The sequence below is a fragment of the Macaca fascicularis genome, chromosome 6 (assembly GCF_037993035.2).
Source record: "Macaca fascicularis isolate 582-1 chromosome 6, T2T-MFA8v1.1".
NCBI classification, from domain to species: domain Eukaryota; kingdom Metazoa; phylum Chordata; class Mammalia; order Primates; family Cercopithecidae; genus Macaca; species Macaca fascicularis.
In genome coordinates this window covers 182,832,115-182,847,126 of record NC_088380.1, presented here as the reverse complement: position 1 = coordinate 182,847,126, position 15,012 = coordinate 182,832,115, and the positions used below count along the sequence as shown (strand labels likewise).

At 44.7% G+C, this 15,012-nt stretch overlaps 1 protein-coding gene across 2 annotated transcripts; it reads left to right on the top strand.

The window, feature by feature from the left end:
- The first annotated feature begins 486 nt into the window (after window positions 1-486).
- On the top strand, window positions 487-8,974 carry THOC3 (THO complex subunit 3). 2 transcript variants are annotated; one of them, XM_065547067.2, is made up of 6 exons: window positions 487-836; window positions 1,554-1,710; window positions 3,382-3,586; window positions 7,069-7,230; window positions 7,352-7,452; window positions 8,372-8,974. In XM_065547067.2, exons 1-6 carry the CDS (start codon window positions 501-503, stop codon window positions 8,533-8,535), a joined length of 1,125 nt encoding a protein of 374 aa, XP_065403139.1. In that variant the 5' UTR covers window positions 487-500; the 3' UTR covers window positions 8,536-8,974. The 2 variants fall into 2 exon arrangements, with proteins under 2 accessions (XP_065403139.1, XP_005558631.1); XM_005558574.3 differs by having other exon boundaries at window positions 553-840.
- The last annotated feature ends 6,038 nt before the right edge of the window (window positions 8,975-15,012 follow it).

Below are 15,012 nucleotides of genomic sequence, written 5' to 3'. Positions count from 1 at the left end.
TTCCGCCATTACCTTTTAAAAACAAAAAATTCATTTTTATTAAAAAACAAACAAAAAACCCTTCCAGACCCCTTCTTAACACCTCTTCCCTCACTCCACACCCGCTAGCCCTTTTCACGGGACAAGCTCACCAGCTAGTCCTTCTCCAGTAAAAAGCCCAGTAAAAAGTCTTTCTCTAGTAAAAAAGCTTTCTCTTAAGGGAGGAGACTAGGGGTTAGGGAACAACTCCAGAAGAAAGGTGATGGGTGAACAGTTTAGAAGGTTAGTTTTGGTTCTTTTATTTGATTAAACAGGGATACACATATATCTACCAAGTAATAGGTAAGGGAGAAATAAGAACACTAAAAAAACTCGGAATCGTTAAGTGTGAAGCATATTTGGAGTTAACTCCAAATATTACTAAGAAAGAGGCGGGGACGCGCTGCATACCGGGATTTGTAGTCCCTTCCGGGGCGGGGTACAGCGCGCCTGCGTAGAGAAGCCGTCGCTCTTCCGGGCGCATGCGTGCGGCAGCGGCGCCAGGACTGATTGCACCCTGGCGGCTGCTGGCGTGTTGTGAGCTGGGAGCTCGGCATGGCGGTGCCCACTGCAGCCATGGGGCCCTCGGCGTTGGGCCAGAGCGGCCCCGGCTCGATGGCCCCGTGGTGCTCAGTGAGCAGCGGCCCGTCGCGCTACGTGCTTGGGATGCAGGAGCTGTTCCGGGGCCACAGCAAGACGCGCGAGTTCCTGGCGCACAGCGCCAAGGTGCACTCGGTGGCCTGGAGTTGCGACGGGCGTCGCCTAGCCTCGGGGTCCTTCGACAAGACGGCCAGTGTCTTCTTGCTGGAGAAGGACCGGTTGGTGAGCTGCCGGGGCTCGGCCCAGGCTAGGGGGAGGGGTCGTGTTGAAGTGAGGTGTGGTAGAGGGAGAGCGAATGGGGGGCGAACGGGGCCGTGGGGTTGAAAGGAGAGTGGACTTGAGGGAGGGGGAAAGGCGGAGTATGGAGATGAGGGGGGAGTGTGGAGATGAGGAGGGAGTGGGGAGAAGGTGGAGTGTGGGGGTGACGGGGTCGTGAGGGGTGAGGAGAGGAAGATTGGGGGCGTGTGGAGAGTGTGGAAGTAAGGAGGTTGGCGATGGCGGGTGAAGGTGAGGAGAGGGTGGATGGGACCGGGCTGCGGTGGGAGCCTTACTCGTTTGGAGTCGATTCGTGTGCTGGTAAGGAGTGGCTAGGGGCTGTGGTGGTGGTGGTGAGGAGGGCCCCTTTGAAAGTGATAGGGCGTCCCGTGGGAATGAGCGGCTGGGTTAGGAACGTTGATGGTACAGTAAGGGTGCAAAATCAGGAAGGAGGAGGAGGCCAGGGAGGGCACAAAAATAAGGGCATAGATGTGGAAGCTGAGAACAACAGGTCAGAAGGACTGCGGAGAAGAGAAGGGAGAAAGGGCTTAGAAGAACTGGATTCTGAATTACCCAGATCTTTACTCGTACCAGCATACCTTGGTTTGAATAAGGTTAGAAAGTTACATGGGGAGGCAGCTACATCTATGTGAAGTGACATCTGGATTCTGTTCTTTCAGGTCAAGGAAAACAATTATCGGGGACATGGGGATAGTGTGGACCAGCTTTGTTGGCATCCAAGTAATCCTGACCTATTCGTTACCGCGTCCGGAGATAAAACCATTCGCATCTGGGATGTCAGGACTACAAAATGCATTGCCACTGTGAACACTAAAGGTGACTATTCAGAGAGAGAGGGTAATAGGAAGATAAGCTGTTTGAATTCATTCAACAACCATTTTCCGAATATCTTTTCTGTGCCTGGCACTCAGCAGTGTATGAGACATCCTGAGCTGAATAAGAGTTTCCAGCTCCAAGGACCTCCCCAGCGGGGAGGGGACATGTATATACAAATAACATAGCAAGGTATGGTTCATTTAATAATGGAGAGGTCTGCAAGATGGATACCCAGAATAGAAGTGAAAACAAAAGTCTGCCTAGGGGAGCCAGGGAAGGCCTCACCAAATTTGAGCAAACTTTTAGGATAGCCATAGAAATTGAGTGTGGTCAATGTGCAGTGGGTGGGGAATGGGGCATTTCCAGGAGGGAACAGCGTGTGCAAAGGCATGGAGAATGTGGAAAATTCTGATTAGTTAGAATGGTTGAAATTTGGATGGTCTTGGTGAACTGCGAGAAAGTGACCAGAAAGTTGTGCGGTACATTTATAGGCTCTGTTGTAAGTATTGAGGCCGGTACTGTATGGGAATCTTGAGTTTTCATTTATCATAAGATGTTCCATTAGGAAAGAAAGTTGGTAAATAACTGTGATACACCCAAAATTTTGAAATGCTTTCTGATACATTTTAAGATACAGTATAGATACTAAAATGTGAAAAAATTATACATTTTAGAATGGAAAAAGTTGATGAGATTTTTAATTGATGTGTTCAGTGTGGGCCACTAGACTTTGTTGACAAGACTTACCTCTGGAGGCAGAATGGTGTGGTTTTTCCCCAGGTATACAGCTGCTGATCCATGAGTGATTCAGGTGATGTGTGGGTGAACATTAAAAACCAGTTTTGCAGATATTTTAATGTCTACTAGAAGAACTAGCTCATAGAATTTATTACTCAATTAAGGCTAAATTTATTTTTATTTTTATTTTTGAGACAGAGTCTTGCCCTGTTACCCAGGATGGAGTACAGTGACACAGTATTGGCTGTCTGCAGCCTCCACCTCCTGGGCTCAAGCCATCCTCCTACCTCAACCTCCTGAGTAGCTGGGACTACAGGCACATGCCACCATGCCTGGCTAATTTTTTGTAGAGCCGATTTTTGCCATTTTGCCGAGGCTGATCTTGAACTCCTGGACTCAAGTGATTTGCACACCTTGGCTTCCCAAAGTGCTGGGATAACAGGCTGGAGCCACCGCGCCCGGCTGCTAAATTTATTTAAGTAAAATTTTTTGGATCAATTTTAAGAAAAATCATGAATAAAGAAAAATACAGTGTTTAATGGACAGGACAAAAATTGTGATGTTGGCATGCGAGTGACTAGAGTTGAGAAATGCTGGTGTAAAAGAAAAGGGGGCTTTGGGGTCAAATCTGGGTTTAAATTCTTGGCTCTGTGACTTCATAGTTTTGACACTTTGGCTCATCTTCTTATCTCCTATTTCCTTTGTCTATAAAATGGGGATAATAAATGTGTCTTAGAGGAGTATTGTGAAGACCAAATCAGGAAATGTGTAGATGAATGTTCTGGACTCATTGTTGAATTATAAATGGTAGCTCCCTCCCATTGTCTAGGACTTTAATGAGTAAGCCCTGGTCTTCTTTCTAGGATAGCACAATAAACTTGTGGCGGATTATGAGCAAACAGATTATCTTGCTGTTTATATCTGGGGTCCTAGGGGAGAACATTAATATCTGCTGGAGTCCTGATGGGCAGACCATTGCTGTAGGCAACAAAGATGATGTGGTGACCTTTATTGATGCCAAGACACACCGTTCCAAAGCAGAAGAGCAGTTCAAGTTCGAGGTCAACGAAATCTCCTGGAACAATGACAACAACATGTTCTTCCTGACAAATGGCAATGGTTGTATCAACATCCTCAGGTGAGGGGGTCTAGCTTAGGGGACTGTCATATCTTTGTGCTGGGTGCTGTGCCAGATACGGAGATGAATTAGATGTGAGCCTATCCTGAAGGAGCTTAAAACACAAATAGAATCCTAACCTGTTTTAAGTACATTTGAGCTGTATATTTTATATACTTTATATTTTACTGAGTCCTTACAGAAATTCTAGGAGTTGATGGTTTGCTTCTCATTTGACAGATGAGGATCTGAGGGTGAGAGGTTACATCAGTAGTCAGCTAGTGTTTGCTGGAACTGGATGCACCTTGAATTATGACTAATTCATACCCTCTTTTTTTTGAGGCGGAGTTTTGCTCTTGTTGCCCAGGCTGGAGTGCAATGGCGCGATCTCGGCTCACTGCAACTTTCGCCTCCTGGATTCAAGCTATTCTTCTGCCTTAGCCTCCCGAGTAGCTGGGATTAGAGGCGTGCCCCACCACACCTGGCTAATTTTGTATTTTTTGTAGTTTAGAGTTTCTCCATGTTGGTCAGGCTGGTCTCCAACTCCCAACCTCAGGTGATCCACCCACCTCGGCTCCCAAAGTGCTGGGATTACAGGCGTGAACCACCGCACCCAACTGGCTAATTCGTACTCTTAAAGTTTCAACTTAAATATCACTTTCCCTTCAGGGGAAGCTCTCCCGCTACCCCAAGGTTAGAGGTAGGTTAGAGGCTTACTTTATGTACTTTCTGTAGGAAGCACTTTCCTTCTGGTTGTAATTGCATGGTTATTTGCCCATGTCTCCTGTTAGACTGTGAATTCCATGATGGTGGGGATGGTGTTTGCCTTGTTTAGTGTTGAATCCCTAATGTCTAGTCCTGCACCTGCTCCACATAGAAGGATCTTAGTGAATGTTTGTTCTCTAAATGAATGAAATTGTGGAGCTGAAATTCAGATCTGTTTAATTCTAGCCTTCCACTATCCCAGGTGATCAATGTGAGGCCAAGTGAGATATGTTCCGTGGGGAGTTGAAGGAGGGAGCTTGTGAACTTTATCTTGAAAGATAAGCAGAATTTGAAGAATAAGCAAAAGGGAAACATATAAGTGAAAAAGCAGGCATGAGTGAGCATGACTTATTTGCAGAGTAGTTCGGTCAGGGTTGTTGGGGGCATGCTGGCAGATAAGGGAAATAAGAGAGGGCATGATAATGGGAAGATGAAGTCTGATTTGGGACCAGATTATAAAAGGCCTTTATTTTATGCCTAGTATCTTGGATTTTATTTTGTAGGCAATGGGGATTCTATAATTTTTTAAGAAAAACCTTTTTATTATAAAACACAGATATTGAAAACCACATAACACAAATGTGTAGCTTAACGAACTCTTATAGGCTTAACTCTTGTGCAGCCCTGCTCAAGTCGAGGAGTAGTTCTTTCCAGCCACCCTAGAAGTCCATCCAGGTGTTTTGTCCTAATTACAACTCCCTTCCACAAAAGCGAACACTATCCTGACTTTTATGGTGATTCTTCGTAGTTTTTCTACCACATGTACAGCCCCTAGATACCCTAGTTTTGCTCATTTAAAAAAAAAATTGATACGTCTTTTGTGTCTCTTAAATTACTCAAAAGAAACTTGCTAAAACATAGCTGCTGAAAAACCAGACTGGTAACCTGTGGAGATTCTCCCAGTTTGGCTTTTGCTGATTCCATGTGCTGTGTATATGTTGGACTGTTGTATAAAGAGATGCTGCTTCTTGTCTGCAATTTGGTTACCCAGTAGTGCAGTTCATCTAGGGAAGGCAGGATAAAATTTTGATTCTGTTTGTCAGATGATGATTTCGTTTCCTGCTGCCTCCAAAGATGACCAGTTAGGTTTGTTTTTTGTTTTTTTTTAAATCATTATGGGCTCGTGTTTTTAAACATAGTTGATGTGTTTCCATCTCTTGTAATTGTTACGCCTATTGAAGCTCAAATTATCCCATCTTTGGCCAATAAAAACGTCTTCAAGTTGGTTCTTAAGCCCTTTTTTGACATAATCCCAGTCATCTTCTGTTTTTTGCTCTCTGGTTTGATAAGATGTTTCAAGTTCATCTTGTACAATCTTGCCCCAGACCTTTAATCAGAAAATTCTCCAAGAAGCCTTAACATTCTGGCTGGGTGTCGTGGCTCACACCTGTAATCCCAGCACTTTGGCACTTTGGGAGGCCGAGGTGAGTGGATCACTTGAGGCCTGGCAATCATGGAGAAACCCCGTCTCTACTCAAAATACAAAAATTAGCTGGGCGTGGTGATGCAGGTCTGTAATCCCAGCTACTTGGAAGGCTGAGGCAGGAGAATCGCTTGAACCCGGGAGGTGGAGGTTGTAGTAAGCTTAGATTGTGCCACTGCACTCCAGCATCCTGGGCGACTGAGTGAGATTCCACCTCAAAAAAAAAAAAAAAAAGGAGGCCTTACATTCTTTCACTGAGAAATCATACTGAAGTTAGGAATGTTCATTACCGTTGGGTTGGCCTAGGAATTACGTGTGTGTGTGTGTGTGTATGTATATAAAGATAAAATACCTTGTGAACTCACATTGATAACTTCCAATTAAAATTGAGGACTCCGGGGATTTTATTAAACCTCATCTATATTACAAATATATTTCTTCCCTTCCAAATTGAGTATTCTGGTTCTCAAGGGCACAAGGGATCATAGAATTAGAATATCCGATGGTTACTTATTACCTGTATCCCGTGGTAAACATACAGATGTCTCTGAATAACAATATTACTGCCACTACCACCAATGTGATGACTTGAAACAAAAAATGTTTTTGCTTTTTGCATACACTCTTTGCATTCTTCCCCCATTAAAAAAAATAGTACTATATGTTGTAGGAGTGTGCAGCTGTTACATATTATACCCTCCCTTTAAACCATGTATAGTTTTTGCAAGAAACTCTATATTCAGTGTTCAGCACCAGTCCTTATAAGTCTTGAGTCATTTTTTTTATTGAAGCTCATTCTCTAGTTAAGATTCCTCGGGAAGCGTTCATGGGAACATTATTCCTGGAGTTTTTATTACAACTTATTTATGTACTTATAAATCTTATAGATTTTATAAAACATTATTTTGCTTATTGTTTGTATCGTTATATTTCAAATTCAGTTTTGCTGGATGTAAAAATCCTTGACTCATTTTCTTGCTTGTGTATCTTTCTTAAATATGGTACTCCATTTTCTTTTGGCAGTAAGTGTTGCTGTCAGAAAGCCTGATAATCTAATTTTCTTTTTCTTTAAAGTCCACTAATTTTACTAGTCTGTGTCTCGATGTTGGTTGCTTTGATTCTGTAGTCTCATGTATGTGTTGTGCTTTTTAAATAATGTAGTTCAAAATCTTTTTTTATTTCAGGAATATTATCTTGAATGACAGTTCTTGGTGGTGGTGCATTATCTTTGCTTTTCTTCTTCATTGTCTCCTATTATTATTTTAGCACCACAGTCCTCTTCTGCAGTTTGATCACTGTCTGTCTTGTTTCTCAGCTACCCAGAACTGAAGCCTGTGCAGTCCATCAACGCCCATCCTTCCAACTGCATCTGTATCAAGTTTGACCCGATGGGGAAGTACTTTGCCACAGGAAGTGCAGATGCTTTGGTTAGCCTCTGGGATGTGGATGAGTTAGTGTGTGTTCGGTGCTTTTCCAGGTAAGTGACTCTATCAGCACTTTCCTTGTTGGGTACATGAATTTTATTTTATTGTGAGTGACATTGTTCCCTCCTCTTATTTGGTAATTCTCATGTCTCTTCTGTCCACTCTGTATCATAGGCTGGATTGGCCTGTAAGGACCCTCAGTTTCAGCCATGATGGGAAAATGCTGGCGTCAGCATCGGAAGACCATTTTATTGACATTGCTGAAGTGGAGACAGGTAACCTCATGAGAATCTACTGTCTTTCACCTTTGGCATTCAGGACTTCTCTTGTGATCTCATCTCTGCATGTGACTGCTTCATCAGCATTATCATGAATGAATTTGTCTCCTTTAGACAAGTGTGTTTATGTTTTGACTGTCACTGCTGGGTAGTGAGGAAGCAAAGAGTTAAGAAATAAACAGGCAGGTCTGAGGAAACTGATTTAGAAAAATATTTTGATTTATTTAAACTTTAAACTACAGAGTAAGAGGAAGAAAAAAGCATCACTTGTGGTCCCACTATCTGAATACCACTTTTTTAAAAATGCTGTGGTATATTTCTCTTTATCTGTTGCCTGTATATGAACTTGAAAAAATATTTTTTTAAATTTAAGGAATTATCAAGTTTTTGCTTTAAAAACAACAACAGAAGCTGGAAATAGAAAAATGGGAGGAGAGTATTCATTTTACAAAAGAATTTCCTCAGATTTGTTTTTTAATGTTGCTGTATTGTTTTCGGAAATCTGTGACACTCTTCGTAAAAAGGTTAAAACTACATAGAAAACTTTGAAGAGGAAAGTAAAGAACTTGAAATTCCAGTATGTAAAGAATGTCTGTGTTAGTCACGTTGTGGTGAACATTGTCCAGCATCCAGCCATGCAGATCCTTCATGTAACTGCGTGTCCCTGTGACTCGGTGACACTTTTCCTGCTCAGCGACCTGCTCTTGAGTTAACCCACCTGTGCTCAGAGCCTGCTCTGCCCCCTGCTGGCTTGTGGGCTCTCTGTGCCTGGGGGTTCTCTGTAAAATGAGGTAGTAGTTGTATCTATCTTATGGGATTAGTAGGTGAATTAAACGAGTTAATACAGGTAAGTACTTAATGAATGTGTCCTTCGTTATGAACGTATTGATTGGTTTCTCTCTATTGTTTTCTATAGGGGACAAGCTATGGGAGGTACAGTGTGAGTCTCCGACCTTCACAGTGGCGTGGCACCCCAAAAGGCCTCTGCTGGCATTTGCCTGTGATGACAAAGACGGCAAATATGACAGCAGCCGGGAAGCCGGAACTGTGAAGCTGTTTGGGCTTCCTAATGATTCTTGAGAGGGGATTGTAGGGAGAGGAGGCCCTGGCAGAGGTCTTCCTTCATGTGGTTAGTTTGGTCTGTTCTCTTGGAGTTGGTGGGCACCCTAAATATTTGTAAATTGGTACAAATTGTAAATGTCTATGGTCAGGCTGCCCATTCCAGTTCTTTTGCTTTTTCTGTGTATTAGCTCTTTCCATTCTTTGCCCCCAGCGTGAGTTAACTCGTGTGGACTCTGCAGTGTAGGTAGTGACCCCAGCATACCTCGTCCTCTGGACCTCCTGTCTTCTCTGCTTTTGGGTACATGGTAGACTCTGTGGCGTTTGATACAACTTGGACAATACTTAGTTTGGAGGGAGGGGAATGGAAAGGTATGGAAAATTTTTTAAATAATTAAAAATATATATATATAATTTTGAGAATTGAGCATTTAATAAACTGACTTTTTTTATTATGGCACTTCTAAGACTTTAAAAATTATTATGTCCTTATGTTGCAGTTTTGTATTTTTTTTTTAATTTGAGAAAGAGAATTTAAATGTTATAATTCTGTCATTTAAATTCCCAACCAATAACCCTCTGAAATATAGGGACAAAGCTAATTGAATGACTGAACTAAAATTTTGGCTCTGAGCTTCCTGGTGGCAAAGTAAAGAGGGGAGTAAGTCAGTTAGCTTTCTTATTGAAAAGAAAAACACTTAGTGGTTCCTCATGGAGAGCAAAGCTTTATTAGTTCTTCCCTTTAAAAAAAAGGGCTTGTGTTGGGGAGGTTGTTACCTAAGAGCAGTAGTTTTTCATTATATTGTAATTTTTTTTGGTGTTAAAGCAAATACTGAGGCATATAGAAATACGTTGGTAGAATATTTTGGAAAAAGGTAAGCAAAAAGAAAAATTACATTCCTAGCACCAAGAGGTAACTACTATTAGAATTTTGATGTATATCCTTCCAGAAGTTTTCTTGTGTCCATGTTTATGTATAAAAACATGTTTATCTTCATACACGAAGGGTAGACAAACCAAGTATGGCAAGATAAGTTAGGCAAGGGGCACAGCACCGTGTTGGGGAGTATTATAAACACTCAACAAGTCTTGACAGATATTTGTAGTTACTGGGCATTCTCTACATGCCTGCTACCATAAAGAACACTTTTGTCAGCTGTTACTCAGTGTTTGCAGCAGCCTTCTGAGGTGGGTGTTATCACCATTTTACTACCTCAGGGAGTTTAAGTAACTCAATGTTACTCATCAACTGACTGTATTCAGATCTGGGTTTGTTTAAAGGCCCACATGCCTTTGTTTGCAATGGGCTACTCTGTTTCTGCAAGTGTTGCCATTCCCACTTCACAGATGAGTAAACCATGGCCATGAGAAGTCAGCTGTTGGGCCATGTCAGTGAGTGATGCGTTGAGCAGGTGCAGTAGTGTGCACAGTAGTGTTTGCAGTAGCGTTTCTCACCTTCCCTGGTGAAGGGTCTTTTTAGTTGCAAACCAACTTGCCACCTCAGCGGCAGAAGTGGAATGTTGTTCATGTCACTGTGAGTAAATTTTGATGCATTATTTCTTGTTTTTGCAACCATCTGTCATTCCTGTGGTCTCTGCCATGTTTATATATTCCCTCTAGAACTGGAACCAGATGTTGAGGGTTTGGGTTACATCTTAATATTTGATTGATTCCCTCTTCCATCCTTGTGGATTTTTTTCTGCTCTGGGTTTATGTAAATTACTGATCCACACTGCCTGTCACTTAAACAAGATGAAACTTTGCATTTAACTAGTGGGACACTTATAGCAACAGGAAAACACATATCCATGAGCAAAGAGTCCCAGTGTATGTGAGTTTTTGCAGACTTTCAACGTCTTGACACCATCTCTGTGCCTTGACTTTGAAGTACTGGAGGAGTTCAAAGGTGGGTCCATCCTGGGGAAATGACATGCATCTCAGACCCGGGGCCCCTTTGGTTTGAGTGCATTTTCTAGTTCTGCAGAGCTGGAAGGATGCCGTTCAGAGTCACAGCTGGCCATTTATTATTTGGTCTGTCGAGGCATTTTCTGCAGTTTCTGCTATACACATCAGCAAGTCGGGTGAGTGGGGAGGTCAGCTGTGAGCTAGATTTTAGTTGGCAGGGCAAGTCTAGGATTCGCTCCACTTGTTCACACACACACTTACTCATCACGTGCTCAAACAGACTGCAGTATCCACATACCAATGACCCACTGCTGTGTTGGCTGGAATGACAAGTCAGACTGATAGGTAGTTAAGTTTACAGTATCATCTCTTTTGCTGAGATCCAGATATTTGGATGGCATGAGATACAGAGTAGGATGAGCCACACCACATGGGAAGCTTGTGAAGTGTATGTACCTTGTTGTTCCCCACACCTTAACCTGTGTGGGTGGGAGGCTAAGCAGCTGGAGTCCTGGGAGAGGGCCCTGTGTGGGGATAGGAGGCTGGTGCAGGGAGTCCTGGCCAGAGGCACGTGGATCCAAGGAACAGGTAAGCCCAGAGCAGGCTCCTAGGAGGTCTTGCAGGGGTTGGGGGGTAGGGGCTGGGAGAGGGAAGACAGAATCTGGTTGGGGTGTGATGTGATGTGTGGGTTGGCCCAGTTTAGAGTGGCCAGCAATGGGGTAGAAATGCCCTTGAGCGTTTTCCTGTTTCTACTCCCTAAGGGTTTTAGTTACACAAAGCACCATGAAATGCCTTCTGGCTTTGGAAGAAAAAGAGCCCATAGACAGAATTAAAAGGTAGGTCCTGTTTTAAGGAAGAGAGTAGAGGTTGAATAGAGTGTGTTGCAAACTCAGAGATACCTAGATGTAGGGGAGGCGTTGCCTCTTTTTCTCTCTCTGACACTGGTGCAGTGGAAATAATGCTGGCTTCATACTTGGGCAGCATCAGATTTGAATCTGGCTCCAGCAGTGATTTATCTGAACCCACTTTGCTCATCCATTAACCCGGGATGATGAATCCCCTTCTCCTCGGGTCGTTAGGAAGATTAAACAAGATACAGTCCGTAAAGTGTCCAGCACAGCACCTGGCAGGAGGGAGGTGCTTAATAAGCCTTCCCCTTGCTTGAGGTGGAGCAGCTCCCAGGGAGAGCACAGGGACCTGTTATGGGTCCGTCAGCCTTCTCAGCTCCAATGCCGCCGCTGCCGAGTGAGCCACGTTCATCATTCCAGAGTAAGTGCTGTGAAGGGAGGTTATGGATCCATCACACCCTGGGTGCAGTGGGAGGTTCAGAAGAGAAATATGAGATCTGCTTTCCATTTGCAGTCTGTTTGGGCGCATGATGGATAAGTGTGTGTGAACAAGTGGAGCATAACTCAGACTGCACAGAACAGGTGGAAGAGGAGGAGGGCGAAGCTCCTGCTAGCTGAGCCTGCTGGGAAAGGGTTGACTGGGGAGGGGGTGGCCTCAGTGCAGGCATTGGGTAGAGCAGAGGTGAGTGCAGGGCAGGGGACAGGTGAGGGGCGGTGCTGCAGCTTGGAGCCAAGCCAAGGAGGTGGCCGTCAGTGTCCTGGATGTGAAGATGGTCAAGGCCAGTAGGAGATGGCACTGGAGGGAAGAGGGAGGGAGGGGTGTCTGGTTCTGGGTGGTTTCAGTTTGGACTGGCTGGTAGCGTGGCTGGCTGAGTAGGTAAGAGACGGATGTACCTGGGTTCAGATCCTTTCCTGCCATTGCTAACAGGGAGACTTTAGCCAAATTACTTCACCTCCATGATTTTGCTTGTCTTTAAGATGTGCCTGATGGTCGTGTGACTTAGGAGGGTTACATGAGTTGCTGCGTGTAAATGCCTGGCACACTGTGGGGGTGCAGGAAACAGCAGCTCTTGTTATGGAGGTGCTAATACCATGTGTGTGTGCTGTATAACCTTCCTACCTTAGGAAGGGCCTTTCGCTGTCCCCTGGGCTCAACACATTGTGTCTAAAAGGGAGGGATATAGGGTTGTAAAGAAGATATTGTAGCCTTGAAGAGGGGATGGGATTTGGAGAAAATGAACATTTGACACTTATTTTTTATTATTTGTAGAGCTAAGGCCATTTAACTTTCAGGAACACTAAAATGGAAACTAGTTAGCCAGTGTTTATATAGATTTACTAACAGTTTACATGTTTGGGATGGTTAGTGATGAAGAGCCATAAGTTGTTGAATTTTAAGACATCCGGCAAGAGGCATAAGTCATTGAATTTTAAGACATCTAGTATCTCACTCTTTTACCACTTACAAGAAGCAGACCTGCGTGTGAAAACATGCCCACCTGACCAGCAGTGTCAGTGGCAGAGTCACCGGGTACCACTTGCCCGCTGTCAGGGACCACTGGGGCACCATGGGTCTAGCAAGAACAAGTTGACAAATTCCCATTTCCTGTTACCTTCCTGATAAGGTTACTAGAATACAGGTCGGGGAGTGGGGCAGATGCAGCAAGGACTCTGTCCAATCATCTCGGGATGTCCTTGAGGACCAAAGGAAATCTGGGCTGACACAGGTTGATCTGTAGCTAGTCATCAACTGTACCCTGAAGGGGGATTACAGTCAGATTCGAGAATAGCTTCTCTCCTGAAGTATCACGGTCGAGCTCAGGTTGAGGGTGATCAGGCCTCTGATTGTTTATTGAACGTTTATGATGGGCTGTGTCTCCTCCAAAATGGCGGCCAAAGTGCTTTGCTCAACACATGGGAGGCCCTCTCACACTCTGTTGGGTTGACCACAAATTGAATTCGTCTGGATAGGACTGTACAAGGGAGAGGGATAAACCAGACCACTGTACCTTGGACCTACTCTTCAGGTAAAAACTCGTTCAACGAGGTTAGAGAACTTGTTCAGGGTCAAACGGTCTGTATATGAGTTTGAAGCCCGTGTTCCTTTCATCCCAGCTGTTTAAATTCAGCCTAGTCTAGATGTGGCTTCACAGTAACACAGATGTAAAGGCTTAGGGTCTTAGGAGTTTGACCATCAACATGGGATTCACCTGGTTCTTTGTGGGAAAGTTGTCACATTGCTGATGGGCAGAAACCAAGGGACAGAGAAGCTTTAGCTTGGAGACCTGGAAACAACGCATTAAGGGGAAGAGGGTTCATTTATTCAGCCAGTCACTCAGCCCCTCTCCTGTGCCAGGCCTGACTGGAGCACTGAGGGTACAGAGGTGAAGGTCCCACAGCCTGGTGTGCAGATGGTGACAATTCACGTGAGTGGTTTCATTAAAAAGCAAAACAGATCCCACCTCTCCCTTGCCTAGAACACTCCATTGGCTTCTCACGGCACCTTCCTCAGATCTGATCTTCCCAGGCTGCTTTCTCAGCATTTAGATCTTAATTTAGAATGCCTCTCTAAGCTTTCAAGTAGAGCAGTCCTCTCTAACCTGAATTTTAATGTAGCCTCCCTTTGCCCCATTGCTGGATCTCTTGCCACTGATTTTAATTTTATTCAGCATACTTATCATCGGAAGCTACTCCTGTTTGCTTCCTTTGTGGCCGTCTCCCCTGCCAAATGTGCTGGCAATTTTGCCTGACATGTTCATAGGCGTACCCCACATCTCCAGCACCGTGCCCAGTAGTACGCAGCAGGTGTTCAATAAATAGCCATTAAATAAACGAATGCACAGGAAAGGAGTTACCAATCTGGGCACAATGACAAGCAGGCTGTTAGTCCTTGCTTGGTGGGGATTGGGAGGGGAGGAGGCAAGAGGGTGGGATCCCAGAGTGGTGGGTACTGTAATCCCCAGTTCACAGCGTGGGAAGCAGCTTGTGTTTCTTTGCTCCAGTGACACAGCTGTCAGGCAGAGAAGCAGGATCTGTACATTTGTGTGCAGCTTCAAAGCCCAGGTCTTCTCCAGGAAGTCAGTTTTGCTTGATCCTGGCTGTATACTGGAACCACCTGATGTTCAGTCTGTATGCCAAGCAAGCTCCCCAGGGGATTCTAACAGGATGGAGAACCACCACCCTAGGCCCTGGTGCTTCTCTGGTCTGTGGAAGGGTGAGTGTTGTCACAGAAATGGCACAACAGTGCCTGGGAGCGGAGGAAGAAGGCTTCCTGAAGAAGGCACTGGGGTTTGTCTTAGAAGGGCGGGTAGGAACCTGCCGGGCAGCTGTTGGAGAAGGTTTGAGGCCGAGGGGCTGGTCTCTGCAAAGGCGTGGAGACATGAACCATCCTGGTCTGGTGTGGACAAGGAGCAGGGCAGCGGGCAGGCAGGGTGAGGATGGACTCCTTGAATAGTGTTGCATTGAGGAGAGTGTTGACCAACGCATTTGGACTTCTCTGCCTTGTCTGTCATGGTCTAACCCATCTCTTTTCTGGATGTGGTTTCTTTTTTTTTTTTTTTCCTTTTCTGTTTTTTTTTTTTTGAGACTGAGTCTCGCCCTGTCACCCAGGCTGGAGTGCAGTGGCGCAATCTTGGCTCACTGCAACCTCCACCTCCTGGGTTCAAGTGATTCTCCTGCCTCAGCCTCCCGAGTAGCTGGAACCACAGGTGCACCCCACCACTCCCAGCTGATTTGTGTATTTTTT

Excerpts from the sequence above, each read along its gene's own strand:
- THOC3 (XM_065547067.2), top strand. The coding sequence starts at position 501 with ATGCGTGCGGCAGCGGCGCCAGGACTGATTGCACCCTGGCGGCTGCTG. Across the intron at positions 3,587-7,068 it reads GGTTGTATCAACATCCTCAG|CTACCCAGAACTGAAGCCTG; the intron begins GTGAGGGGGTCT and ends CTTGTTTCTCAG. Across the intron at positions 7,231-7,351 it reads TGTGTTCGGTGCTTTTCCAG|GCTGGATTGGCCTGTAAGGA; the intron begins GTAAGTGACTCT and ends TCTGTATCATAG.